Genomic DNA, 27,103 nt, shown 5'->3' on the forward strand with positions numbered 1-27,103 from the left:
TGCGCGCTACTGACAGCTGGACAACGTTTTTGTGGTGCAAATATATCACTCTGTTGAACGCATATGGTTTTGAGAAGAAAAACACTTTACTTTCGTGACCCCAGAAACTTGCTGAAGAAAATAGTCCGGCATCAAAAACGATCAAAAACCGGCTGGATCTCGGCTCACAGGACGCTGTCGGGGGTAAGTCAGTGCTGATGCACTACGTTGCTGACAGGGAACCCATACAACTTCGTGTCTTAAAATCCGAACTATCCCTTTAATGTCCAAACACTGAGTCTGAGAAAATCAAATCAAAAGGTGTATCTGTGTGTAGCGTTCAGAGCTAATGTGTTTGTTCAGGGATTTAGCTGGTTGCTCTTTAATGTTAAGCAGTCATGTGTACAATCTACTCGTCATGGTCTCTAGGCGTCTGAACTATCTTCATTTCCAAAGTCACTGACCGTTTCCTCTGACTGGTTATCTGTTTCATCCAAAACCTTCAACTGGTCAAGTTCATCGGCCAGTCTAAAAACAAACACAAACACAACACTAAACACAATTTTGTCGGTTTACAAAAAAATCAGCCCGAGGACTGAACAAATGTAACGCTGTCCCGAGTACGCCTACATAATGGATCCATGGATGGACATGCAGTACGGGAACCTTTACTGTACATCTGTGTGTGTGTGTGTGTGTGCGAGCAAGTTCTTTGACTTGATTTACCTTGACACAGGAGGAGTTACCGCTTGTTTACAGGCATTAATGCTGTCTGTGAGCTGAGACCGGAGAGCCTGGGCCGTCTCACTGGACAGGATGTGGGACAGAGAGCATCCTGGGAACAGACTCAGGAGAAGAAGCTCCATCTGGACGAAGAAAGCAGTTTTAGGTTTCTGAATTAAAACTGTCACGTCTTTAGCGCAGTATACAATTCAATTCACATTCACATCTGATGAATAGCAGCTGTTGGAAGTTGGAGGTCCCATACATGGATTAAGTCTAGTCCAAGAATAAAATAAATTTTCAATGGAAATATCCAGTCAAATATGAAGTCAGCACCGCCCCTCCCGCCTCCCTCCTTTGCATTTGTGAGCTGCATTGGGAACACTCGCCTGGTGATTATTGGGGTCCAGGATTTGGGTACAGACAGCATCCTCTTTGGCCAGGTCCAGTTTCTGCCCTTTGTAATGTGCTTTAGCACGGTTCTCGTAGTACTGGCTGACTCCTGGGTTGTACTTAATGGCTAATGAGAACTGCTTAGCCGCCTCCTGATACTTTCTGTGGGCATGAAAACATGCAACGCACTGTTAAGCTTGTAAACATTTGAGGATAAAGCCAGGGTATTTTACATTTCCCTCTCTGGAGCACCAAAGGAGTTGTGTCAGAGACCTGTCCTTCTGGCTCTGGAGGCCGAGGGTGTTGTGTACAACTGCCAGCCGAGCCCAAATGGCTTCATTATGTGGGTCCAGCTCCTCAGCCTGCTGGTAGTCAGCCAGAGCGAAAGTCAAGTCCCCCTGCTTAAAGAAGCAATCTGCACAGAACACACAGTAATGTCAGTGAACAAGGCCAAGTTGAGGCCAAACTTCTTAACTCAACGTTGTTCGGAAGCTATGCCATACCATAAGCTCTACTTTGAGGTTTTGATGTTTCCTCAAAAATGGTCGTAGCTACATTCACCTTCTGTAAGTCATACGTTCGTAAGATTGTTCTGGACCAACCTTGGGATATACCTTAACACAACTTTCAAATAAAACAAACTCAATCTCAGAGCTTTAAAATGTTTTAGAGGTGCGACATATATTGCATTAAATTTTGCGCTTCATCAAACAAAAACAAAAAAAATGTCAGAACAAGTTAATTAGCCTCAATCCTCTTTGAGTCTAATCCCTTTAAAGGTACACTACGCAGATTTAGGTATTTTTGGTGATTGTAAAGCTCCCTCTAGAGTCCTGATATATTTATATTTTATTCTGCTGTTGTAAATAGCGAACTTCTTGTGACTTGTGAAAACTATCTCCAAAGATCTATATCCACTGACAAGGTAATGTTTCACGATTCTCACAAGATTTGTTGGGCCGCCACTCTTGAAGTCGAATGATTGGTTTTCTCGGTAGTGAATATGTCGCTATGTCTAAGCTGTATAGCTATGCTAGGTGAACGATTCGCCTATTACAAGTTCGTTTACCATCAACTGGGGCTTCCTAAAGGTAAAAATCTTGCAACAGTGTACCTTTAAACTCTATAACAATGTCTTACACGCCACACTTGGTAACTTATTACATTTTGACTTGGATATTGTTTTTTGATATTATGATTACCATTAGGTGACCAGATGTCCGAGACCAAAACCGGGGACATATTCCCAAAAACATTTCCATTTTGACCATCAATCTGACTGAAATATACTGTATACAAGTTTTATATTAAAAAAACGGGGACATAGATGGTTTTTCTGTATTTTCCCGGGGACAGGCAACCAAAAACGGGGACTGTCCCCTGAAACCGAGGACGTCTGGTCACCCTACATTACCAGCATGGGCATATCTGGCATATCCACTTTATGCTCAGATCTACGGAAATGACAATAATAAACATTGATTTAGCTTCTAAGGTACAGTTAAAATATTTGTCAGAGTAGTCTCTTAAGAGATGGTTTGGGAACAACGCCTAGAAAAGCTTAAGTAGGGTATACCTTTACAATATTCAGCATTAAAAGACCACTTTATCAGGAAACCTGACCCAGATCCCAGGAAACTTAAATTCTTTAAGAACATTTGGATACAAGACCCAGTGGCATGCAGTATGTGCTGTGCTGTGTGTACTGTGGTTGAAAATGTCTATGGGCGAAACAATGAGTCTTAAAGAGTTGCTGCGGAAGAACAGAGGTCAGCGCTTTCCTCTATGACTAATTCAGCACTAGGCAGGCCTGCCCTCCCCTCCCCACTCAGTCACGTGACCCTTGACCTTCCCTATTCTAGAACACATCCAGAACAGTCTCAGGGTTTAAAACAAGGGAAATGTCTGTGCCTGAAGCTATCAGAAATGTTTTAATGATCTATTTTCAATTTTTTAAACAGCCTGAATTCCGACAGAGAGCCTGTGGACTTTAAGCCATGTAGTGTAAAGCCTCAACCACTTTTCTCTGTAACGCTGTACTTACTCGTATGTTGGACCAATATTAACCCCACAATTACTCTGATAATGCTGCCACTATTTATATCACCGGCACCAGGCTAATTGCATTATCAGAATAGATCAAACATCTCACACAAGTACAGAAGTGCTAATTAGTATTAGATTCACGCAATGTTCTTATGGAGATCTTTTGAACTATGTAAAGTAGGGTTCAGACCAAAGATTCGCAACGAGACGAGCCGCGACGTTCTAAAACCTTGCAACTGCGACTAAACATGCTGAATACTTTGCGACGGTTTGCAACTACGCGCAACATCTAATTCACACCGCTGCAACTCGGTCTCGTCGCGTCGGGAATCTTTGGTGTGAATTGGGCTTATAACAGGACAATCCACCTCTGAAGAGTGCTGCTGATGGCCTTGTCCAGCTCCCTCACCTCCTCTGTTGATGAAGAGGCCGCTCGCCTCCCTCTGCTCCTCGATGGCCCTGCTGAGCAGCACGACCGCCTCCTGGTAGAAGCCGTGGGAGAAGCAGCGCACGGCGAGGTCATTGTAGGTCAGCACGAGCTGGGCGTGCGCCTCGTCCCGCAGGCCCTCGCTTCCTTCCTGCCCCTCGCCCAGAGCGTCCGCTCGCGCCGACTCGTTCAGCTCGATGGCCAGCACGAAGTCCTCGATGGCAGGGGTGAAGTCTTTCAGTCGGCGCCGCAGGGTCCCTCTAGAGGAGGAGACCAGCAAGCAAATTGGCGGCGGACACCAAAGCACATCTATGGGTTATGGGTTATGGGTTATAACGGCTTGTGGTGTTTTCATAGATTTATCAGCCAGCAACTCATTCACAGGTGACAAATAGAATGGCTGTATATTGACTTCTGCAACTCTGCTTTTAGCTCCAGTTTAATGTTTTAAAAAAAGCAACGTTTCGACCCCACTGGGTCTTTATCAGGCCTGATGAAGACCCAGTAGGGTCGAAATGTTGCTTTTTAAAAACATTAAATGGGAGCTAAAAGCAGTGCTGCGGACATTACATTAATTTTATTGAAGCTACTTTCCATTTGTCCTGCACCTGCCAAGAGGTGGGATGTGCACACAGCTACTCTTTTTGTACAGTATATTGACTTCTCACACAAGATAAAAAATCTAACACACACAGTACATGGTTGACAAGAACTGTGGTGTTACGTTGCCCTTGATGTCCAGCCTGTTCGTCTCAGGTACCCAAGAGGCCCACCAACCAGTACTCTATACAAACAAGGTACTTCATTACACTCTCAATACCTTTGGTGATCTCTAAAGGTCTGCTTATTATGCACAGTTGAGTGAGTAAAACAGTTGAGCCGCAGGACAGTGTTTATGCAAGTTAAAAGAAACAAAACCATATAAATAATATATTAACTGCCCCCACGCATTATCTCATAGCTGAAGAATTTTTGCTAAATCAATGTATAAGCCACGGCTAATAGATGGGAAATTACGATAGACCTCACCTGAACAGGTAGTGCTGTATGTCTGCTTATTTTGCACAGTTGAGTGTTGAGTAGCAGTTCACAGACCTCACCTGAACAGGTAGTATGTCCGCTTATTATGCACAGTTGAGTTGCAGTTCACAGACCTCACCTGAACAGGTACATGTAGTATGTCTGCTTGTGTCGCACAGTTGAGTAGCAGACCTCACCTGAACAGGAAGTATGACGCCTCCACAGGACTGTACTGAATGGCGTTGTTGATCTTCACCAGAGCGTCTTGCAGGTCCCCCTCCACGGCCTTATTGGAGGCTTGCTGCCGCACCAGCTGCCCAGTCTCCTTCAGCTGCCGCATGAGCTCTCGGGCCTCCGGACAAGTGGAGTTCAGCTGGAGGGCTGACTGCAGGCTGTGGTAGCAGAGCGACACCTGCAGGGAGTCATCAGGCATTACAGCTCGAACGAGGCTGACTCGACTGATGACGCTCATAATTTGACTGATTTTCCTGATTAAGAGTCATATTCTAAAGGATTTCTTAAGATTCTTAAGGACACTGTAAACCTGTGTGTGATTTAGAAATGTCATTACATATCTGTTGTTAGTTTTGTCTTGCTGTCCCTTAATGACGTAAAGCTGAGAATGATTCAATGTTTCCTCAATCATTTAGTACTGTAGTTTATATGAGAATCCCGTCATGCAGATAATAATTGCGATCCATTGCTAGCTAAGAACCATTCACTCATCTAGTTTTGCTACCCTTTCTGTACATGTGCGTAACCACCTACGTCATTTCTTCACCCACCTGGTTGAGTTGTTGATGTAGCCGGGCTTTGAGAACAAAGAGATCTGATGTTGGCTCAAGCACCTCCAACCACTTACTGACCAGATTCAGGCTGTCACTGTATCGTCCTAGTGCGGTCAAGCATGCCAAGCTACACGTTGAACAATAACATTACAGAGGGAAAACAGGGAGAGAAATTATTCTTAGACTTGTACAGTATTTGACCTGGAACATCACAATATCCAGCTGGTTTAACACGTACCAGCTGGTTGTTTTGATTAAGTGTAAACAAATCAAATCCAGACCTTACTGAAGTTTAATATTTTCTGAATTGCATCATAAAAATGATCCATTAAATTAAAATCATTAAATTAATTAAAATGGAAGATATCTGTTTTAGAATAAACTCTAAAGTCATTAGTTTTAATTAGATTGCTTAATGTATGAATAAAGCACTGTGTTATTGCCAGTTGATGTTTGGCTTGGTAACAAAATGGGTCAAAGATTTTAAATAAACAAACGACTTATCATTGTTCTTTTTTATGATGAACCAAATTTCAGACTGACCTCCTAAACTGATAGGACATAAAATTTGGTTTCATTTCAGCCGCTTTGGAGAAAGACTCAAGCGCCTCTACAAACATCTCGTCGTCATAGAGACACTGACCCTGCGGAAAAGGAAAGGAACAAAATAGGAGGTAAGCCTTTAAAGGTAGAGGCTGCAATTCCGGTGAAATGACAATCAAAATCACCAGCCATCAGGCCCCAGCACCTGCACCAGTCTCTCTCTGTCTCTCTCTACTGTCCTATCATTAAAGGCATAAAAAAGCCCCAAAAATATACTTCAATTTTTTTTTAAATCACCAGCCATCTTTCAATGGTGGGAATGGTGTACAGCTTGGTCTGAACTACTAAGGACAGGTTGAGGATTGTGAGAGGAAGACATTCACTCCATGTGACAAAAAAGTGTATCAGAGAAGATTCTTGGACTACACTTTGACATTGCAATACATGACACAGACACCATATGTCATAGTTGTGTCCAGGGACGGCTCTAGGCAGGGGCTAAGTCCACCCAAGCACTGTGTAGTGTCCACCCAAACACAGTCAAGATTGTTTTGTTTTTTCAGTTGTGCATCTGCACAGTGTGCAGACTCAAAACCAGCTAGCTGATACATATTGCACTTGTGCAGTAGGCCTATGGATGGATGTGTGTTAGACCGACTGAACTTGTCAAGCTCAAGCGGTACAAAGTGGAGACAAGTCTCTGACAAGTCTCTAATCTGCCATACTCGTAGTAAGTACAAAATGTACCTGTAGGTAGTAGATGAATGCCAGACGGTGAGTGATACTCTTGTCCTCTGAGTCGAGATAGTAAGCTCGCCTGTAACTATGGATAGCGGACTGGAAATCACATAGTTGGAGATAAGCCTCTCCCATATCAACATACAAATGAACCTGTCAGGAAGTAGAACAGCTCATTTAACCTCTACTATTCAGACATATTTTTTTCACACTGGCTATTATTCCCAGAAAGATGCTTTACATGCTCTGAAATAACCCAAAGGGTGGAAGAGGAAGTAACCTTGTTTTCTTTCCAGTCATTTACAGTACACTCACCTGGTTTGGCTGTAGACAGCTGGCTTTGTTGAAACAATTTACTGCAGTTTCAAACAGTGACTTTGACATGGCTTCTAACCCTGACTCACAGCTGGGAAAAAGAAAAGGTGAAAGTCTTCATCTATCCGTTCACTGTCCATACAATGACTATACTTTACAGAACATAAACAATTATCTGTTTTTATTTGCCTTTTATACTCACAGTGATTTGACCTTGTTTTTTATTATGAGGTCACCACACAGGTCAGGTCGATCAGGTTTTGTTCCTGTTATTCTGAAGATATTGCTGCTGCCAAAAATAGATGGGAAAGCATGCTCTGGTGCTTTCTGATGCTGTGAGTCTGATGTTGCGAGTGAAGTGGTGCCATCATCTGACTGGGGTTAAAAAAAACACATCACTGTGACTTGATGGGCATGGAAATAGGCTATGGCCTATCTAGATATGCCCTCTCATTTAGGCTAGGCCTAATTTCACGAGACATGTTCAGACATGCTCTCACTTAGGCCTTCTCATTCAAGATGCCAGATTTTTTATTCTTCAGATCATTCTGGCAGGTATTATTCACAACATCACGAGACTGTGCTTTTCATTCATCAAGTTAGGCCTATTGCGACAACATGCCGAGATGGCCTAGGTGTACTAAACTGATCTAATCAGGGTTGCTGTTTGTTCTGATGTGGCTAGACCTAGGCCTACACACAGAAACAGCGAAATTTCAAAGAATCACGCACTGAAATTATGTCAAAGACAGACAGCTTACAAGCAATTCTGTTTTCTACTCAGCCTACACTTTGCAAAACTGACCTTGGTAAAATCAGACTTGCTCCCTTGCAGATCATGATCCATTTTTTATAAACTGTAACGTTAGATTATTCACGTTTCCCTGTGCATCACCTGATCTGTGAAGCACAGAAGCAGAAAAAACCGCTCGGCTCTAAAATCTTTGTTAGAAACATGTAAGGGGATGTGTAACCAAGGGAACGCACAACTAAACGGAGGACTGTGTTGTTCAGAGTGCTGTTCTGAAGTTCTGGCACCGATGAAAAGTTAGACATAATGGTTACATTTATATAATTTAAATAAGCTTGTATAAGCCTACGCATAGGCTATAAATGGAGACAACCTGGTTGGAAAGGCATTTACTTGCACTAGACATTGCCACAGATAAAATTAATCTGTCATGTCTTCAGAGAGTTTGCCTTCTAAGATTCCAGTCAAGGGGCGTGATCCTACGCAGGAAGGGGAACAGCTGCACAGAAAGTGTGGAAAGGTCTTGCGTAAACATTCGTTTTTAATGTCATTTTCAGCTATGTGCAAATGCTGCATCTGTAAATATAGTTTAATTGAGAAAAAAAAATCAGAGTAAATTAATTGGCCATTCTTCTCTTAACTTTAGCCTACAGCGGGCGTGACGGACACGATCAGAAAGAACTTTTATTTTGAAAAATCAAGGCTCCCGGAAAACATTTTTAAACATTTTAGCATGCACATCAGCTGACATCTGACATAGTAAACGAATTGATTGTTTTGGAAGACAGAGTCAGTGTGTTTCAGGCAACCACGCTATGTCTTTGGCGAGTCGCAAGACCCAGCTTCAGAAAACGACACCGGTGCAGTTGAGGTTAACACGACAAGGTACAGCAAATGGATCGAGATGAAGCCTCGAGACCTCTTTTGGGATCTGAGAACGGGGAGTTGGAACACAGCTCTTACCTAGAGTAAGTAGCCTACCCTAACCTCAGCCAAAAAGTTGTTGGAAAAAAAGATAGGCTACTCTTAACATAAGTGACAACAAAATGGACGTGTCAGCTTTTTTAACTCACAGATATGATAGATGTTTTGACAGCCTGTATTCTATATAGGAAACATGAGTTTGGGCATTTGCATTCAAAAGTGGTTCATCTTCAAGTTGTAGTATGAAACCTTGTCTGGTTATGATTTTTTCGAGTAAATGTAGTCTTCTGGAAGTCAATAAAATTTGGTTTGAAAACACTAAGGATACCTGTGTGTGCGGGGAAGCTCGCTTTAGATTTGCATTTTTAGCCCGTTTTTCTTGTAGGCTGTAAGTAAACACCAATGGACCAATGGCCCTCAATCAGGATAACCATTTGTTTGGTAGGCTTATGGGAAACAATTGACACCACATAGACTAGCCTAAATTTCACACCATTATATTCAGTAATTCATGAATACTAGACAATCCTTCACAACTTTCAAAGAGGTTCATGTAAAATCACTAATTGAATATACCTATACCAAGGGCAAGCTAATGGTCTTTGCGAGTCCAATTTCTAGATTTCCTCAAGTTTTGTTGTCCTGTTTTCTGTTTCCTGTTTCTTTGTGGACAGCAAGGTGAAAAATGGCAAGCTCTACTTGGCCACCTTTGCAGCCATCCTGGGTCCCCTTAGCTTTGGCTTTGTGCTGGGCTACAGCTCCCCTGCCATCCCGGATCTCCGTAGGATCACTGACCCACACATGCGGCTCGACCCAGAGGAAGCCTCCTGGTTTGGGGTAAGACAGAACAACATTCCTTGATATTATGTATCAGGCTACAGCTGTTTCAAAGTAATTTCTTCATAATAGATGATTATGCAAATATCTACACATCGATTCCACATACAAATAACATACAGCACATGCAACAATTTTGTTTAACTACATGTCTGTTTCAAGTTCACAAGGTATTCACACAATGCATGCAAATAGCCCTAACACAATGGAAGCATTCATGATATTAACTCATGGACCAAACCATAATCTCACTGCTGGACAAATAAATATAAATATGTGTGATATTAGAATAAGATTTCAATCCAATCATACAAATTGAGGGACAAGTGACTTGATCTCATGGCCTTTGTGTTGATGTGGTCGTGTGGCTTTGTTGATGGCCTTGCAGTCGGTGGTGACCATAGGGGCGGCTCTTGGAGGCCTCCTGGGTGGCTGGGTGGTGGACAAGCTTGGGCGGAAACTGACCCTCATGTTCTGCGCCATGCCGTACATCTTCGGCTTCACCATCATCATCGCTGCTCAGAACCACTGGATGCTCTACCTGGGGAGGATATTGACGGGATTGGCGAGTGGTGTCACCTCTCTGGTTGTACCCGTAAGTTTGGCAAATATATCTGTCTGACATACAAGTAGTGTTTTGTAACGTTTTTGTGTGTAATTGGATAAAAATGTCTCTGTGTGAATATAGTTTCCGTGAATTCAATATCCAAAGACAGATTTTCACTTCTTTGCAGTGTTTGTCAGTCTTTGCAAGGATAAGGCTAAAGGCTGACTACTGCCTTTGTCCTCAACACTCAGCACTTACTGTTTCTATTGTGTGTTGTGCTGGCTTGTGTGTGTTTGGACATGTCCTTGTGAAATGCTGTGGTATAAAAGATAGCATTTTGCAGTATCTTCTCTAAAGATATATTCCTGGTTTTTCACAAATGTCATTAGTTCAGTATTTAGATTTGCTCACATGTTAGCAATCACAGATGACACAGCTTGGTCTAGTGCTGTGCAGATGATTTCATATTTGACTGCTAACATCCTTTATTACATTTTAATAGTAGGCGAATCTAGATTGAATTGAACTTAAGTGTGTCAAAGTGTGTCATTGTGCATTGTGCTATGTGCAAGTACAAAGAGAATTTCATAGAGTGTGATCCAGTAAACTGTGTGTGCTGTGAAGAGAGTAAACATGACTGGACAAATATGAAGCGTTTGTCTGACTCGTCATGCTTCTGTTTGTGTGTCAAACCTCATGTGAGTTGTGTCAGCTTGTGTCAGCGTTATCAAGCTCACACTTCCACTTCCTCCGAAACACAAGTCTTGAGACCCCCATAGAAAGGAGATTTAAAAACAGCATCTGTTTAATGAATTAAATTAAATAAACATGCGTTCCATCTCACCAACTCCTCATCCTCCTCCTCCTCCTCCTCCTCTCTTAGCTCTACATCTCTGAGATGGCCCATGAGCGTGTCCGCGGGACAATGGGCTCCTGTGTCCAGCTCATGGTGGTAACAGGAATCATGGGCGCTTACATAGCAGGTGAGGAACATCAGCTCTTTATGTGCAGATTTACTTACGTTTCTACTTGGCCAGATTGCGAACTATGCGCAGGATAAGATGGGTTGTAACATTGCATAATGTCAATCTCAGTAGACCATAGTGTGGATTTAGAGGTTACTTTCTGTGAAAAAACAGGAAGTTAGTGTCAAAATGGCATGTTGTCATTGTTTATGGGGAATGAGGATGTGTGCTGTAAACTAGTTCAATTCATCTGAAATATGACTTCTGCTAGCCTGGAATCTGTCTGTCCTCCCTCGAGCTGCTTTAGATCAGCTACCATGACATTGAATAATTAGCGTGTCCAAGCAGGGGCCGCAAATCTTAGCTGAGACTATGCTGGGACTCTGATGAAGATGTCTCTACATCGAAACGTTAGTCAATGTTTTGCACCTTCTAAATAAAAACTAAAGAAGATATCTGAGTTGCACCGGCGTCCCTCTTCCTTTCATACACTATCTGTCCTGGCCTGGTTGCACCAGATCGACGCTTACAGTAACTGCAGAAGCGCGGAGAACCTACCTTTGTCTACTATATACTGTAAGAGCAACTTTTGTGAGCACACAAACAGGTCATGTGTTGTATCAAAAGCACTTCACTATTGACATCGTATGGCACTATCCTCAATCCCCAGTCTGTGATGGCTTTGATTTGTTCTTCCACTGGTTTGACTGTCCCTCCTCCCTCTCTCTCCCACTCGGTCAGGCTTGTTCCTGGGCTGGCGATGGCTGGCGGTCACCTCCTCGGTTCCCCCGGCTCTGATGCTGGTGCTGATGTGCTTCATGCCGGAGACGCCTCACTTCCTGTTGTCCCAGGGCAGGAGGGCGGAGGCCCAGGAGGCCCTGCGGTTCCTGCGGGGGCCAGACGCCTCACCTGAGGAAGAGTGTGCCAGGATAGACGCCGCTATGGAGGATCAGGTGAGGCTGCCGCCTGTCAACAAATCATAGCTCTGAAATGAAATACATGGCAGTTAGTGAAATCAAATCACAGTTATAAGTGTGCATGTACTATTGAATATTATATTATTATATGGATAATATTTGGATCCATTTGCACAAAGGAGATATATGCTACTAGAGAGAGTGACAAAGTCGACACAATAACAAGCAGGTTCTCACTCATGTATTGTATTCTCCCATTCATACTTATGTCCATTCATCAGTCCTTAAAATACGTCATTCCATCCATTTTTCACCACACACACACACACACACACACACACACTCTCTCTCTCTCACACACACACACACACACACACACACACACATCTTGAAGGGGTCCTGACTCCTGACTCAGTTTGTCACAGTGCTTACGTTGCATGACCAACGTGTAGCAAAACCAGTCATATGATTTCAGTGGTATCTGCTTCGGTTGCATGCTGTGTTAAAACCTTCATGTGATCATATTTACTGTAACTACATGTTGGCTACTGTTTTAGATCTGCTAATGGCCATTTTCACATTTCTGTTGATTGCAGGGAGACAGTTTGGGATGGTCAGATCTGAAGGACCCGGTCATTTACAAGCCCCTGGCTATCGGGATCGTCATGATGCTCTTCCAGCAGCTCACCGGCATCAATGCCATCATGTTCTATGCTGAGTCCATTTTTGAAAAGGCCCATTTCAAGGTATAGATTGGTTTTGTATATGTGTAGATTGTAACAAACTCTCTCTGTGAATGTCATTCACTGACTTTGGGAAGCAATTTTGTCACTTTGTTTGCTGTTTGCTGTTGCAGAACAGTGATGTTGCCACGGTGATAGTAGCCGCTATCCAGGTGGTCTTCACAGCCGTGGCGGCTCTGCTGATGGACAGGGCAGGCAGGAAAATCCTCCTCGTCGTCTCAGGTACACTGATACCTCTAAACTGACTCCATGTATGTGGACACGCTTGACACTCATCCCGTCCAGTAGCTAATTAACTTCTGTATGCGTGAGAACTGTAGGCGTAGCCATGTTGATGCTTTTAATGCATCAATAGTCTGTTTTGTCCCATATCATCTTAAGCAGATGTGTTGCGACGAGTGTTTTGCAGTCTTTTGTAGATGTTTCAGTAGTTCACATAACTCAGCTGCTCGTGTTGTTGTCTCTGTGGTAAGGTGTTGCCATGACCATCAGCACCGCGGTGTTCGGCGTCTACTTCTGGCTCTCAAGCCCAAATCACAGAAGTTCCCTGGTGCCTGGGGTCTCCATGGAAACGCCAGGTCCTGTCAGCCTGGCCCCTCAACCTGACCTGGCGTGGCTGGCGTTGGTCAGCATGGGCCTCTTCATCACAGGTAAGGGACTCCATTCAGTTATTGAATACAATTGGAAAATGGTCAGAAATGTGCCAATAATGTTAACCTATGCACCGGTCATGTGTAAACCATTTATATGAAATAATAATTTAGCAAAACAAAAGCCTCTTTGTTTGAAAGAGCTCTGGTCATGGTCTGGTCTGGTTTTGGCTGTTTGTCGTGAGCTGTTTAAGTAGCTAGGCTAACTTAAGTGTGACCCAAGCTCATCCCTGTACAGTGCCTACTGCCTAGTAGTTTCTGGACCTTCACTCCCTCGGACGGTTGATTTACAGATCACATGATTCCTGGAATGGCCACCGCATAAACAACCTCGTGATGCCAGCCAAGGCACCACAAAGCAACATCTGGTGACTCGAGTTACAAGCCCAGCCCCAGCAGACAACTTAGGCAATTATGTAACTGCTTAGGTGATGCCAAGTAGCTTCCTTTGAGCGCTGTTTATTTTCATTACTCTCACTTACAGTCACTTACAGTTGGATTTTATGAGGTCAGAGTACAGTGTGAGGTGCCCACCGTCCATCTCTAAGAATGTTACATGGCCGGGCTGGGCTGATAACTTGATTTTCTTGGCTGGCTATTTGTGTGTGGAGACAAACACCCATACTTGAGAAGAGAAGAGAACAACCTCCCCATTCATTCCAGTCTATATCAGACTACGGACACACGGTAGTTATTATCAGAGGGTCTCTTCTCTACTTCCATCCACTGCCCTTTGGTGTGACCATAGATACTTAAGTACCTGAAGAACCGTAATAAGCTTTTTCAACCGTCTCTGGTATGACCATAGAAAGGGCTCCTCATGGGTCCTGATCAGCACTCCAAAATATCGTGGTCTGAAATGTTCTGAATCACAGGAAGATGATGCGATAGTCTGATGATGAACGGCATCGTTTCAGGTCAGCATTTTCCAACCGTGAAAAAAAGTATGAATGACCTTGAAATGTAATTGAAAAGGCAATTACAGGAGATTTTTGACAGGAAATACTTATAGTGATTGGAGATAGACTGTTAATTGCTTTTTTTGCGAGCAACAAGCCAAGGTTAAGCAGCCATCTGCTGTTGTAGCCTTGTGGGAGATGTGATCTGCCCCATGATCACCTCCTGTACAGTAAGAAATTAACAGATTATATGTCATCTGGTGCAGGTGACTTGAAGTGCCGTTAAACAATACAATCAGCAAGATAAATGAAAGAGGAAGTACAGTATCTAGGTATCATTCATGATCTGAACTGTGTTTTCACGTCATGTCTTTGCACTGTGTTCAGAGACTGGAGCTCCCATGTTTAGCACAAAAGAGTCAGTTGCTGCCTTGTTAACGCATTAGGGCTGCTTGTGTAATGTTTCCCTCTGAACATTCTCACAGACAAATTACAGGGAGTGGTGTCGCCAATTCCCTCATCCCGGGCTCCGCTCCAACGCAGCGCAGTCTCTTAATGGAACACGGCTGCTGCAAAACAAGATTAAACTCCGCTAGACAAAGCCATTTGATTATTTTTTTTGTTTTTCCAGCGATTATGTCAGAGCCACTGCAGAGACAAGTTATTTGCACTTAACTCTATTGATGAGACACGCTGATACTGAATCAATGATCAATGGCGGTAAACTCAATGTCCCCTTCCTCAGGCTTCGCTCTTGGCTGGGGCCCCACGCCCTGGCTGGTGATGTCGGAGATCTTCCCCACGCGAGCGAGAGGGTTGGGAAGCTCGCTGTGCGTGCTGACCAACTGGGCGTCTGCGTTCGTCGTCACCAAGACCTTTCACAATCTCATGGTACGTCTTTTGTTTTGGGTGGAAACGGCCCCCTTAACTTACTCAGTAGATTTGGTAATTGCATTACATCCACATTAGAATCACAAGTTCATGGTGTCCTGTTATTTCCTGTGCATTAGCCGCATTGAATATAAGCTGCAGAACAGTGTTTTATACAAGTTAAAAGAAACAAAACCATATTAGTACCATATTAACTGCCCCCGTGTATTATCCTCATAGCTGAAGCTATTTTGCAAAATCAGAAGCCCCTTTCACATTCAGAAACGATACATTAGCGTTTAAGAAATAGCGGGTTCAGGGGATTTCGCAATGTGAACGGTAGACGTGTTCTGGTCCCGGGGTTGTCTGAAGCCGGTTTCAGAGGCGAGTTATGGGAGGCGTTGCCTAGCAGCACGTCACACGCAATTTGGGAGTGAACAATGACGTTAAGCATGCCTTGGACCTCGGAGATAAACTGATAAACACAACTGTCATGCTAGTTCTAAGTGGTTTAGCTTCCAAATGATGGCGGGCCACTTTTTATGTTATTTGAATGCCAAATGAGGTCCTTTTGTCTGTCGAAGTCATATTTCAGTGTGCTGAGTCCTGAACAACTTCTGCTCTGACAGTTAGCTCGTTGGCTAGTTAGCTATCATTAGGCAAACTTTCTAGAGAGACGTGCTGCTGGCAGCAGACGGTTTTGTTAACCTAGCAACAATAAACACTTGACCGAAGTGCTGAGAAAAGGAGGTTCAGGGCACTCTCAGCATAAAAAACGTGATTGTTGGACACACATATATGGACACAGCAGCTAAAGTTATCCTAGTCTCTTGTGTGTTTCCTGTATTTTAACCTCCTGCCTGGCTAAATACGTCATCAGTCACACACCCCTAATAGCGGGTTGACCTCTGTTCCTTTCATATTCAACACGGCTCGGCTCTGATACTACCCCCCGAGACGGGTTGGATTGCCGAGGCGGGTTGACTCCCCACCCCGTGTCGTCAATGTGAAAGGAACAGCCTTAACGTTAAATTCGGCTGATTTAGCGTTAAATTCGGTGAATGTGAAAGGGGCTAGAGTATGAGCCGCGACTACTAGTTGGGAAATTAACGGTACCACTTACTATAAGTCAACACAGCCAGGTTTGTCACTAAACCATGTAGAATGTAAAATGCCACCATGGTGGATGATACTGTAGTAGGTCTGTGACAGTCTCTTCTTCTTCTCTTTTTGACTCTCTCTCTCTAATGGCTTCAGGATGTGCTGACCTCTGCTGGGACGTTCTGGCTGTTCTCAGGCCTGTGTGCTCTGAACGTCTTTTTCACCATCTTCTTTGTGCCCGAGACCAAAGGCAAATCACTAGAGCAGATCCAAGCTCACTTCAAAGGAGCAGGACACCGCTAGAACTGCACAAACTGTGTGTGTGTGTGTGTGTGTGTGTGTGTGTGTGTGTGTGTGTGTGTGTGTGTGTGTGTGTGTGTGTGTGTGTGTGTGTGTGTGTGTGTGTGTGTGTGTGTGTGTGTGTGTGTGTGTGTGTGACCGAGAGAGTACAAGTGCATGCATGTGAAGCAAAGTATTGTGTGTGGGAGAGGGAATGTTGTTTTGCTGATCTTTTGTAATTATAGTGCATGAAAATGCACTATACTGTTATTCCAAGTCTTCTTATTATTAAACTTCTTCTTCTAACGCAGCCAATTCAGCTTCAACCGTTTAACGTAGAAACTTCATTCAAACGTTGTTGCGTAGGTCTTGCTTATGCCATGCCTGCTTTGTATTTTTCAACTTTGTAACTTTTATACTTTTTAAACTATTAGTTAAAAACTATTACAATTTCCCCCATAGACTTAACATTGCTCATTATGACATCACGGCAGCAATTAGAATCTTAGGCCAGGTGGCCGGCCACCTGGGCACCAACTGTCAGTTTCTCTGGCTTTAAGCATACAGTCTCTCAGAAGACTACATATCCTGTTAACTGTTTCCTCTGTCCACAACTGTTTCAAAATAAAAGTCCTCACTGCAATAATACACTATTAAATCATTTAACCATTGAAACTACTCAACTATTGAACTGTTCAACCATTCCAACTGTCAGTTATCATCCACTATGCCTCCAGTCAACTACATGAAACCTCCATGTACCTAGCAACCAACATAGCAACCATTAAAATTAAGCGTTTATGACCGTTTCCATAGCAACCAACATGATTATACTGCAGTAACTTCTTGTTTCCTGATAGTGGCCACCATGGATACCCTAGCAACAAATGTTTCAAAATAAAAGTCCTCACTAGCAAGGTAGCTAGTTAGCATGGTTAGCATAGTTAGCATTGTTAGCATAGTTAGCATTTTTAACATAACTGCAAAAAATCATCAACTAAGTTAGCTAATCAACCTGGTTAGCATTGTTAGCAAATTTAGCATTGTTAGCATAGTTAGCATTTTTAGCATTACTGCTAGAAATCATCGGTTAAGTTAGCTAATCAACCTGGTTAGCATTGTTAGTAAAGTTAGCATTGCTAGCATAATTAGCATTTTTAGCGTAACTGCTAGAAATCATTAGCTAAGTTAGCTAATCAACATTTTAACATGAATAGAAATCATTAGTTAAGTTAGAACTGGAATGTTTCATCTTTAAACTGTCTACCTTCACACTATCAACTCTCTGTAAACTATGCAACCACCATGTTTACCCTAGCTACACCTTAGTAACCATATCTACATTATCTATCTATTTTTGCATTTTCATGCACTGGTAATTCCTTGGAATTGCATTTCTAGTTTTATTCATTTTCTTTATTAGAATATTTTGTGTGCCAAGCAACCGTATTATTTGATATTGATGATGCAAGCAATTTTGAAGAAATCTGATTCCAAATAAAAGTGGAGTTCCGAGTAGAGTTGTCTTATTCAGCACAGGTGCTACCTCATGACCTTCCTCTGTGATGTGACATATTGATTGTTCATAGAAAATAGTATTGCTATATGTTAATGATGATAATATCAATGTACAGTAACCCCAGGTATGGAGAACATTTCTAAATATAGATCACAGAGTGATGTGCATCTGTGTGAAAGATATTGAGAAAAAAAAGTCAACCTAAAGCAAGAACTTGAAGTGCCCGTGAAAGTTGTAGGATTGAACGTTTAAGCCTCGTAATGTAAATAATAAATCTCTTTTCAGATTTGCTCAGTAGCATCCTCTACTGTCTTTTAGCTCTCATACAGAAATACTCCAAATATATAAACAAATAGAAAAGGAACGTTATTTTTGCCCACTATTTTGGAAAAATTACACCAGCAAAAATGCCCCCACCAACGGCATTGGAAAAAATAGAACAATTCCATTTTATTATATATTTTTTATATAAACACATAGACCATTTAGATATATAGGATCTGACTGTGATATATCAAGAATCAACCACAATATAACAAATATAGCTTTACATACAAAAGCAGAAACAAACAAATGAATAAATAAGCATGTAAATAAATAAATTATAAGACACAATGTACAAATATTTTTTTCTCTTTCACTATGGTAACATGTAGCAGCTTGCTATCACAAAGAACGATCAATATTCATTGCCTGACATCTACACCCATGGATTAAGCAATGACTGTAGAACCAGTGACATTTCAAGCTCTGAGACATACTGTAGGGTGGAATTCACCTTATTCATGTGGTGGCCATTGCGTAAACCAAGGCAAGGCTACAGGCTACACTGACTATATCATTGATGCATTTTTGCCACCTACTGGTGAAGGCACAGAACACAACAATCCTATGGTATGTGTACCCTTCGTTTTGATTTACAATGGCCACCACCTGAATAAGGAGAACGGTCCATAGAATTACCTGTGATGTATGTTATCATGGCTGGTGTTCTGGAGTGTGCAACATAAACACACACACACATACACACCTACACATACACACAATCACATGTTCAGTAGTGTGTTTCCAGACAGGTTGATAATTATTCTCCACAAAGCATTGTACTCAGCAGTATAGTAAAAATAGACAGCTGAAAGGGTATACAATATAAAGCCAAGATTTTTAGAAATGCCCCTTTGACAGCATTCGCATTTGGGGAGTCTTGTACAAAGGATCTACGCAGAAAAGACAGAAGTACTAGAAGAGCCGGTACCAGGTCATCTGTGAGCAATGCAGTTTGCATAATATACAATACATCGCAGAGTAAGGAAAGTACTGTAAATAAAAGCACTGGCCAGAATGTCTGCTTCTTTTTTTTTCACCCAAGTAACTTCTATATATTTCTCTGGATGTACAATAAATATATCTTTATAAATGAAGCACTATATTTTTCGTAAATTGCCTCTACTTTGGCACTCCCTTGAACTTACACACACATACACAGATACACATTCAGTCCCTAGCGGCGCGCGCACACACACACACACACACACTTACAGTGGACATCTGTTCAGAGATATTGTTGAAATAGGCACACACAATGGAGTACACTGATGTGGTTTCAACTTGTACACAATTCCTTTGGACGCCTTTTCCCTGATCCATAGACGAGGTGCAATGCCAGCACCTTCAACTGACTGTTTCTTTCCTATGAATGGCATTGAGTCTTAAAAAGATACAATGGCACAGAGCAATGCAAGGGAATTCTTCTGAAAGAAATGTATGCTTGTTGGATTTGGTACCGTAGACTGTTCTTGAATTTCCCCTTGGGGATCAATAAAGTATCTATCTATCTATCTATCTATCTATCTATCTGTTCTGTTCTATACTGCTGATGTAGTATGTACTGTATGATATGTGATGGTCAAGGTGACTGGCATTTAGTAGACACTCTTATCCAAAGCAACCCAGACTTCGAAATGGCAAGTTCAGGACCTGAACCCTGGCCAACCAACTGATACTACAACTGCTCCTCCATGCTGGCATGGTGTAAATAATGATATATGGCAGGTAGAATTGTGCAAATGGACTTTGTGTGTGTGTCTACAGTAAAGTTTAAGATGCTGATGATGCTGTTGGCATTCTACCAAACTTCCTCTGGAACGCACGAGTGAAATAATTGATGTGTGATGAATCAAGCTTCTGTATATCCTCTGTATCTAGAGGTCCATCAGTATGCAGACATTGTCATATCATTAATTCAGAGCAAACGTACAGTATATTACCTATTGTCTGTTGAACAACGAAGCGGAGAGTAAAACAAACTGATGCCTAACAAACTGACTGACCTTGCATTTAGCATGTTGATCACGCACGCACACACACACACACACATACACAAAGACTGTTCAAAGAAGCTCTAAACCCCTACACAACGACACACACACAAACACTGACAAAACATGACAAAAACACTCAGGATCCACTGCCTGCAAACACTGCGTGTCAACACAGTGTAGACACAGAACCCTAACTGGAGCTGTTATCAAAGAAAACACAAATAATTGAGCCTCATAATAATTGTCATCGTCACCAAAGACCACCCAAAAACATAGATCAAAATACTGAAATCATGACTGTCTGCAGTGAACAATGGTGAGCTGTAACTGTCAACCGTTACAGAGGGTTTCACACTGTCAAGGAAAATGCTGTAGTGGTACTATAAGGTACATGGGAGAAACAGAGGAGGACCCTTCAGTTCTTCCATTGTGAGGTTTCCATTGCTTAAGGCCTAAGAAGTCTGAGAGACTCCTGTTAGTGAGATGCAGCAGGGGACAGTGGGAAGCTTCTTCTTTTAAAAAACAGAGAGAGAAAGAGACAGAGAGAGAAGAGTTGGAAAGAGAGAGAGAGAGAGAGAGAGAGAGAGAGAGAGAGAGAGAGAGAGAGAGAGAGATTACTGGCTCTCAGTTACTTGTTTTCAATAAGAGTCTGGACTTGGCACACCAGGTCTCTTGCTAGAGTCAGAATCTGCTTGATGTTGTGGTGCTCCGCCATTTCTGTATAACGACAAGAAGAAAAACATTATTTTAGCTTAATATTTCTCAATTAGCATTGGGTGGACTGCACATGCTTCAAATAATTAATGCACAAATATTACAGATAGATAGATAGATAGATAGATAGATAGATAGATAGATAGATAGATACTTTATTGATCCCCAAGGGCAAATTCAAGAGTACAGTATGATAAATAAATACAGTACAAGCAGACATAAATGTAGCCTGCAGCGTATGTTAGGGTGATTTATTGTAATTTCCATTTTCATGGTCACTGTGTGTTGTAGTTTCATCAACACCATACCATTGAAGAACTTGATGATGTCTGTGAAGTCCATGTTGTTCTCCAGAATGATGTCTCTGTAGATCTCCACCAGAGCCAGGGCGATAAACAGGACAAAGTGGCTGGACGAGACATACTTGGCCGCCCAGATGGTCTCCCACACAGAGAACACGTCATCGTACACCAGCTCTGATGGTCACCACAAAGATTATAAAGAGACAGAGAAAGAGAGAGAGAGAGAAGCTTTCAGCCATTGTGAAGTTGCACTTCTGCTTTCTTCAATAGCTACAAATAGACAAACCTCCAATGCACATTAAGTTTAACTCAAGATTGACAAGGGCATGTTAAGCTACTGTAGTACATCTTCTCCTGTGCCTGCTATGATCTGGTCCTTGGGGTAGAGGCTTTAATACGATTCAGATTTGTTCATTAAAGTTTGACACGGCAGGGTGCAACAGCATAAAAACTGTTTTTATAACAGTACAACCTGCGTAATCCATTAATTCCCACAGTTTTATTCAGAATAAAACTGTGGGAATAAATGGATTCTGCTATGGTGTGAAATCGATCATCCTCAAACGTGAGTTAGTGATTTTTGTTGACTGCTGGCAAAAATAGTTGCCACACATGACTGCCAGTGCGCTTTATTTGCGCTCACTCCCATACGGAGTTTATATTTACAGAGATAGATGACAAGGAGGTCAAACGGCTGGATGCCTCAGTATGTATGCCAGTGGAATGGGAGTCCTTCACTGCCATCAGACAACATTCAACATGATAGGTCTTTGAGATGTTTCTACGTGTCTCTGAGTTGCCCAGAGCGCATGCAGTAGCGTACATGACAAGACCCAAACAAGAGCACTGTCTTTGTCGGCAAGCTTTTGATGAAATCAAACTAACAAATGACTAAGACGGGAGAGATAACATCTCAGACTACACATAGCCATACAGTAAGTACTGTATGCACATGTGGAACGCACATTAAACTGTAACTTTCGTCAACTTTTTCACTAAAAGGTCCCTGCCAAACACTTTCTAAAACCGTCTTTAACTCAGCACTCTCGTTTCAGACTTATACGAATTTCTACACCAGACCTTTACTTCCTGCTTAAAAAGTGGAGATTCATGTTCTTCATACACACACACACACACACACACACACACACTCACACTCATTAACGGCTGGCGAGGAACACTGCTTGACATCTCCTCGACAGCCAATGGCTTTGAAGAAAGGAAGAGTTTCCCCCTCATTATAAGTGGCACTTTTCTTTCACACAGACAGGCGCCTGGCAGGGCATCATTACCTCTTTTGAAGTCGAGCAGGAACCAGCGGTAGCAGAAGTAGAAGTGGGTGTAGTCTCCATTCTGGTGCATCAGCTCAAAGAGCTCAGAGTCCAGGATCTGCATGGGGAGGACAGGGGGGCGGAGGAGGAGAGGGGCGCGAGAAGGTGCGGGTGGTCGGTTAGGACAGCTCGACCTTTGAAATACAACTAGCAGTGGCAACATGTGGGATGCTCCATTTTGAAAACTGTCTTGCAACAGGTGAAGCTGAACTGAAGGAACAGGTGCAGCTTTCACAGAATATTTTTTTAATGTAATCAAAGAGTTTCCTTTGTGTGCTGTCTGGCAGACTATGAATAGACAGCATATCAAACTACAGATTAAGCATCAAACACCTTGGTGTTTGTTTGTGTTAGGACACCAATGAATTTGGAATTCATTTTTTGTGGGTAAATAGTGAAGAGTGAAAAATGAAGAGTAAAAAAGTTCAAATGTCTCACCTGAATCAGCGATCTCATGTTGGCGAAGTGAGTGTCCATCGCGCCGCCGTGTGGAAAGTTCTGGTTCATCCTCTTCATGAGCTCAGTGAAGCAGCTGAAGGCCAACGCCTCTGAGAGAGAAGCCACACAAACAGAGCTTCAGACAGCACGGGTGATTAAGGATAAAGAGAGAGGATAAGAACATCAGTGTGTGTGTGTGTGTGTGTGTGTGTGTGTGTGTGTGTGTGGTTGTGACTATCAGCATAATGTTTGTATTGTCTAGTGAGACATAACAGGCTCTTTGTCATTATTTGAATGCTGTGTTGTTTTAATCAGTATTGGTCATTCCAAATAAAATAATCAAATGTGTGTGTGTGTGTGTGTGTGTGTGTGTGTGTGTGTGTGTGTGTGTGTGTGTGTGTGTGTGTGCGTGTGTGTGCGTGCACAGTGTTGACTAACAAAACAGTCAAGCGTTACAGGCAAGAACGACCAGATACAGCTCTTTTTACAGACATTTTTGTTCCTGAATCATTGGCCTTTTTACTCTCACAATAGTGTGGTATTAAAAAAGGGAGGAGGAAATGAGAGAACAGGAGAAGGAGAGACAGAGAGAGAGAGAGACAGAGAGAGAGAAGGAAGCCAAGAAGAAATGAGACTCACCGTCATCCAGGATGACTAGCAGTGGGGCCAGCAGGTCACACATACCCTGCACATATCCAATCTCCAGGTGCTGCCAAATGTAACTGCACAGAGCAACAGAGGTCAGGCTATCTCATCCCAACACTGCCTGCCATTTGGCATCAGCACATAGGTGGAATTTATGGGTATTGCTTTGCAGAACACAGATGTGGCAAAGTAACGTTTTAGAACAGAAAAGTGAGAAGAAAGGCCACAGTCTGATGAGACAGTTGATATTATTTTTGGGGGTTGTTCTGTGTCCCAGTTCTGAAGCGCTCAGAATAATGGGGATATTGAGCTGGATGGCACAAAAAGTAGTGTTGTAATTTTCTGAAACATTCAAGCTTTCAGAAGAAGGCAAGAACGCGGCGTGCTGTTTACCTGCACATGATGTTGCGGAGTTTCTCGAGGTTAGCTGGGGTGAAGTACCAGTAATTCCTGTCACATCGCTGGACATCCTTGTCAATGCGGTGCAGATTGAGAGTGTACATATCCAAAAGCTCTTGCTGCACAACACAACACAAAAGACGAAGGAGTAATCCAATCATGCGACTAATGTTGCAATGTCTAACACATTCATGACAATTCAAACACATACTGTATACATTACAGTATACTATTATTGAATATTTACAGTGTACTGTGCAAGATACAAGGAGGTTTATTTGTCATATACATATGATTACATAAGTAAAAATGCAGTGAAATTGTACCATTTATGCATACTGTTTTGTTAAGTAAACATTTCATGCACTTTGTCTTATTCTACATAATGGATGCAATGAAGGCGGGGTAAAACAGACCGCTTACAGAGTAAGTAGCTCCAATGGAAGACACTGGAGAGGTGGCTGCAGCCTTCTCAGCGGCCACAGCGAGGGAGTCAAAGTGGGGGTAGAAACTCTCCATCTCCGGCTCCTCGGACAGGGCAGACCCCGCGCCCTCCGGACTGCGCTGGCGGCCCTCCTCCATTCTCAGCTCCAGGGCCGCCATGCCGCCCCCCTCTGCCCGGTGCCCTGTGCCCTCAGAAGAGGGCTTGCCTTGCCAGGGCACCTTGGTGGGCACCCTCGCCATGGGTATGTCCTCCATCTCGATGGCTGTGGGAGAGTCGTCCGAGTCCGGGGCAGCTGGGGCTACCTCTGGCTGACGACTCCTGACCACCTCCAGAACTCTGGACGCCGCACCCTTTGCAAGTGATGCTGGGGTCGGTAATTCGAGAGGAGGGGGTGTGCTCTCTGACCTCCCATCATCCTTTGCTTCCTCCACATCTTCTCTCATGGCCTTTTCTTCACATGCACCCAATGACTCTTCTGTGTCTGCCCCCTTTGACTTGCCTGTCACCACCTCTGAGGTCATTTCCTGTTCTCTGTCTGACTTGGGTGAACCTGATGTTGCTTCTTCCTGTGTTCCTGTTGCTTCTTTTAAAATGGAGGCAGCGGCATCTCTGTCTGATTTATCTTCACAGCCTGTTGCCATGTCTCCCTTTGAGACTGCACTGTCTTGTGCTGCTGCCATCTTATTCTCTGTGTCATCAACCACAGTCTTTGTTGTCAGGGCGATAGCCTGAGGTATCTCTACAGACTCAGCATCCTCTCTAGGCACAGTTATAAGTAGTGTCTCTTCTTTTATTCCTGTGACCTCTGTGTCCACAGACGTACTTTCTACGGGCTCTGTTTCTGGCTCGATGGTCTCCTCTCTCTCTGGTATCATTTCTTTTTCTGTGTCTGATGCTTTGTCCTCTTTTATTTCAGGCATCTCTGCGACAGAGGATACATCCTCTTCTGTTTCATTAGCTGCCTCTGATGTCATGTCCTGTTTAGTTTCAGCAGGTGTTCCTGTCTCCGATGTCTCTTCCTCCTCTGCTGGAGCGTTATCCTCTGTCTCTGATGCGGCTTCATCTTTTATCCCTGACTCGACTGTAACGTCACCCTGCTCACTGCTGAGATCCACTGTTCCTGTAGCCTCCATTGCGTCTTTGTGTTCACCTGATTCTGTCAACGTTACCTCAGCTCCTGTGTCTACAGTCATGCTTTCTCCTCTCTCTCTTTCCTTCTCTGTCTCTGCAGGTTTGGCGAGTTCTTCAACAGCTTTTGGTTCCTCAGCATCTTCCTTGAGGGATTCTTTCTCTTCAACAATGTTTGGTTTCTCAGCATCTTCTTTGAGAGATTCTTTCTCTTCAACAGCGTTTGGTTCCTCAACCTCTTCTTTAACAGATTCTCTCTCTTCAACGGCTTTTGGTTCCTCTGCTTGTTTTTTAATAGATTCTCCCTCTTCAACAGCTTTTGGTTCCACTGCTTGTTCTTTGATAGATTCTGTATCTTCAACAGCTTTTGGTTCCACTGCTTGTTCTTTGATAGATTCTGTATCTTCAACAGCTTTTGGTTCCACTGCTTGTTCTTTGATAGATTCTGTATCTTCAACAGCTCTTGGTTCCACTGCTTGTTTTTTAATAGATTCTCCCTCTTCAACAGCTTTTGGTTCCACTGCTTGTTCTGTGATAGATTCTTTATCTTCAACAGCTTTTGGTTCATCAGCCTCTTCCTTGACTGACTCTATTTTTCTCTCCTCTGTCACTAGAGCCTCCATCTCCATGACACTATCTTTGACCTCTGACCCCTCTTCCTTCTCTATTTCTTTCGATGTGACATCACTGTCCTCCATCTCTACCTCTTTCCCCTCGTCTGAGGTCATATCCGCTTCTTCCTTCTCTTCCTTAACTACCTCCTTCTCCTTGGCTACTGTCTGCGATTCCTGTTTTTGCTCTTCGCTTTCACTCGGCTGGGTTTCGGCCTCAGTGCCGACAGAGGAACTCGGCGGTGCCACCGTTTGACTCTGAGCCGGCATCTGTGGCGCCCCCTGCTGGGGTGTGGTAACGGCCGTTGGCTGGGCAGCACCGGTGCTCCTGGTGCTGGGCTCGTGCATGCCGCTGTCCTCCGTGCTCAGCGAGTCCGAGAGGGCCGAAGCCACGGAGAAGTTCCGGGAGGAGGGGTGGCCCGAGTCCGGCGAGCTGGTGCCGTTCTGGAGCGCCCCGTTGGGCACCTTGGGAGCCTGCTTGATGAGCTCGTCCGCCCTGGGCTCCGTCTCGATCTGCTCCACTTCCTCCACCGACTCAAACACCTGAAAGAACAAGCCAGAGGGAAGCAGGCTACTCCAGGGGAAGGGCTGGGAGGCAGTGAAGAACTAAGGGGAGGAGAGTGTCGGGGCAAGGGGGGTGTCAGTTTAGAAAGAGCTTAGTAAAAGAGCACAGCAGATTGACAGTAGACTGTTTACATAATATGCATGTTCCTTCTTTCTCAGAATCACAAATTCACATTCATGACATACTGTATGAGTTGCCTGGCTGTTACAGTATACTGCAATAGATATGTT

At 43.3% G+C, this 27,103-nt stretch overlaps 3 protein-coding genes across 5 annotated transcripts in view; 1 reads left to right on the forward strand and 2 right to left on the reverse strand.

Moving 5' to 3' along the window:
* Nucleotides 1-265: 265 nt before the first annotated feature.
* Nucleotides 266-8,197, reverse strand: LOC134089546 (tetratricopeptide repeat protein 16-like). Of its 2 annotated transcripts, XM_062544000.1 has the most exons (13): nt 8,117-8,197; nt 7,778-7,872; nt 7,175-7,347; nt 6,973-7,063; nt 6,667-6,810; nt 5,920-6,020; nt 5,374-5,503; nt 4,786-5,000; nt 3,551-3,828; nt 1,369-1,510; nt 1,092-1,257; nt 706-845; nt 266-507 (listed from the first exon to the last, which is right to left on the reverse strand). In XM_062544000.1, exons 2-13 carry the CDS (start codon nt 7,817-7,819, stop codon nt 405-407), a joined length of 1,725 nt encoding a protein of 574 aa, XP_062399984.1. In that variant the 5' UTR covers nt 7,820-7,872; nt 8,117-8,197; the 3' UTR covers nt 266-404. The 2 variants fall into 2 exon arrangements, with proteins under 2 accessions (XP_062399984.1, XP_062399983.1); XM_062543999.1 differs by having other exon boundaries at nt 7,778-8,190.
* Nucleotides 8,198-8,462: 265 nt separating this feature from the next.
* slc2a8 (solute carrier family 2 member 8) lies at nt 8,463-16,693 on the forward strand. Its single transcript, XM_062542804.1, has 10 exons — nt 8,463-8,691; nt 9,322-9,484; nt 9,873-10,079; nt 10,915-11,014; nt 11,738-11,949; nt 12,510-12,659; nt 12,770-12,878; nt 13,130-13,306; nt 14,951-15,096; nt 16,333-16,693. Exons 1-10 carry the CDS (start codon nt 8,618-8,620, stop codon nt 16,477-16,479), a joined length of 1,485 nt encoding a protein of 494 aa, XP_062398788.1. The 5' UTR covers nt 8,463-8,617; the 3' UTR covers nt 16,480-16,693.
* Nucleotides 16,694-18,395: 1,702 nt separating this feature from the next.
* Nucleotides 18,396-27,103, reverse strand: part of sgsm1a (small G protein signaling modulator 1a) — a 41,517-nt gene continuing 32,809 nt past the window's right edge. For both annotated transcript variants that reach the window (XM_062542807.1, XM_062542806.1), the window contains exons 19-25: nt 24,548-26,851; nt 24,119-24,243; nt 23,720-23,802; nt 23,081-23,190; nt 22,604-22,700; nt 21,318-21,485; nt 18,396-21,012 (exon numbers count right to left, since the gene is read on the reverse strand). In XM_062542807.1, the coding sequence (XP_062398791.1) occupies nt 20,924-21,012; nt 21,318-21,485; nt 22,604-22,700; nt 23,081-23,190; nt 23,720-23,802; nt 24,119-24,243; nt 24,548-26,851 (2,976 nt within the window). In that variant the 3' untranslated portion in view covers nt 18,396-20,923. The remainder of the gene's footprint in view (nt 21,013-21,317; nt 21,486-22,603; nt 22,701-23,080; nt 23,191-23,719; nt 23,803-24,118; nt 24,244-24,547; nt 26,852-27,103) is intronic.

Source organism: Sardina pilchardus, chromosome 8, assembly GCF_963854185.1.
Source record: "Sardina pilchardus chromosome 8, fSarPil1.1, whole genome shotgun sequence".
Lineage (NCBI taxonomy): Eukaryota > Metazoa > Chordata > Actinopteri > Clupeiformes > Clupeidae > Sardina > Sardina pilchardus.

Bases quoted from the DNA above. Each gene is read 5' to 3' on its own strand.
- LOC134089546 (XM_062544000.1), bottom strand. From the start codon at position 7,819: ATGGATCATGATCTGCAAGGGAGCAAGTCTGATTTTACCAAG. The intron at 7,064-7,174 runs GTGAGTATAAAA...TCTTTTTCCCAG, and splicing joins AAAAACAAGGTCAAATCACT to CTGTGAGTCAGGGTTAGAAG. The intron at 846-1,091 runs GCGAGTGTTCCC...TTCTTCGTCCAG, and splicing joins TGGACCCCAATAATCACCAG to ATGGAGCTTCTTCTCCTGAG.
- slc2a8 (XM_062542804.1), top strand. From the start codon at position 8,618: ATGGATCGAGATGAAGCCTCGAGACCTCTTTTGGGATCTGAGAACGGG. The intron at 11,015-11,737 runs GTGAGGAACATC...CCACTCGGTCAG, and splicing joins CATGGGCGCTTACATAGCAG to GCTTGTTCCTGGGCTGGCGA. The intron at 13,307-14,950 runs GTAAGGGACTCC...CCCCTTCCTCAG, and splicing joins CATGGGCCTCTTCATCACAG to GCTTCGCTCTTGGCTGGGGC.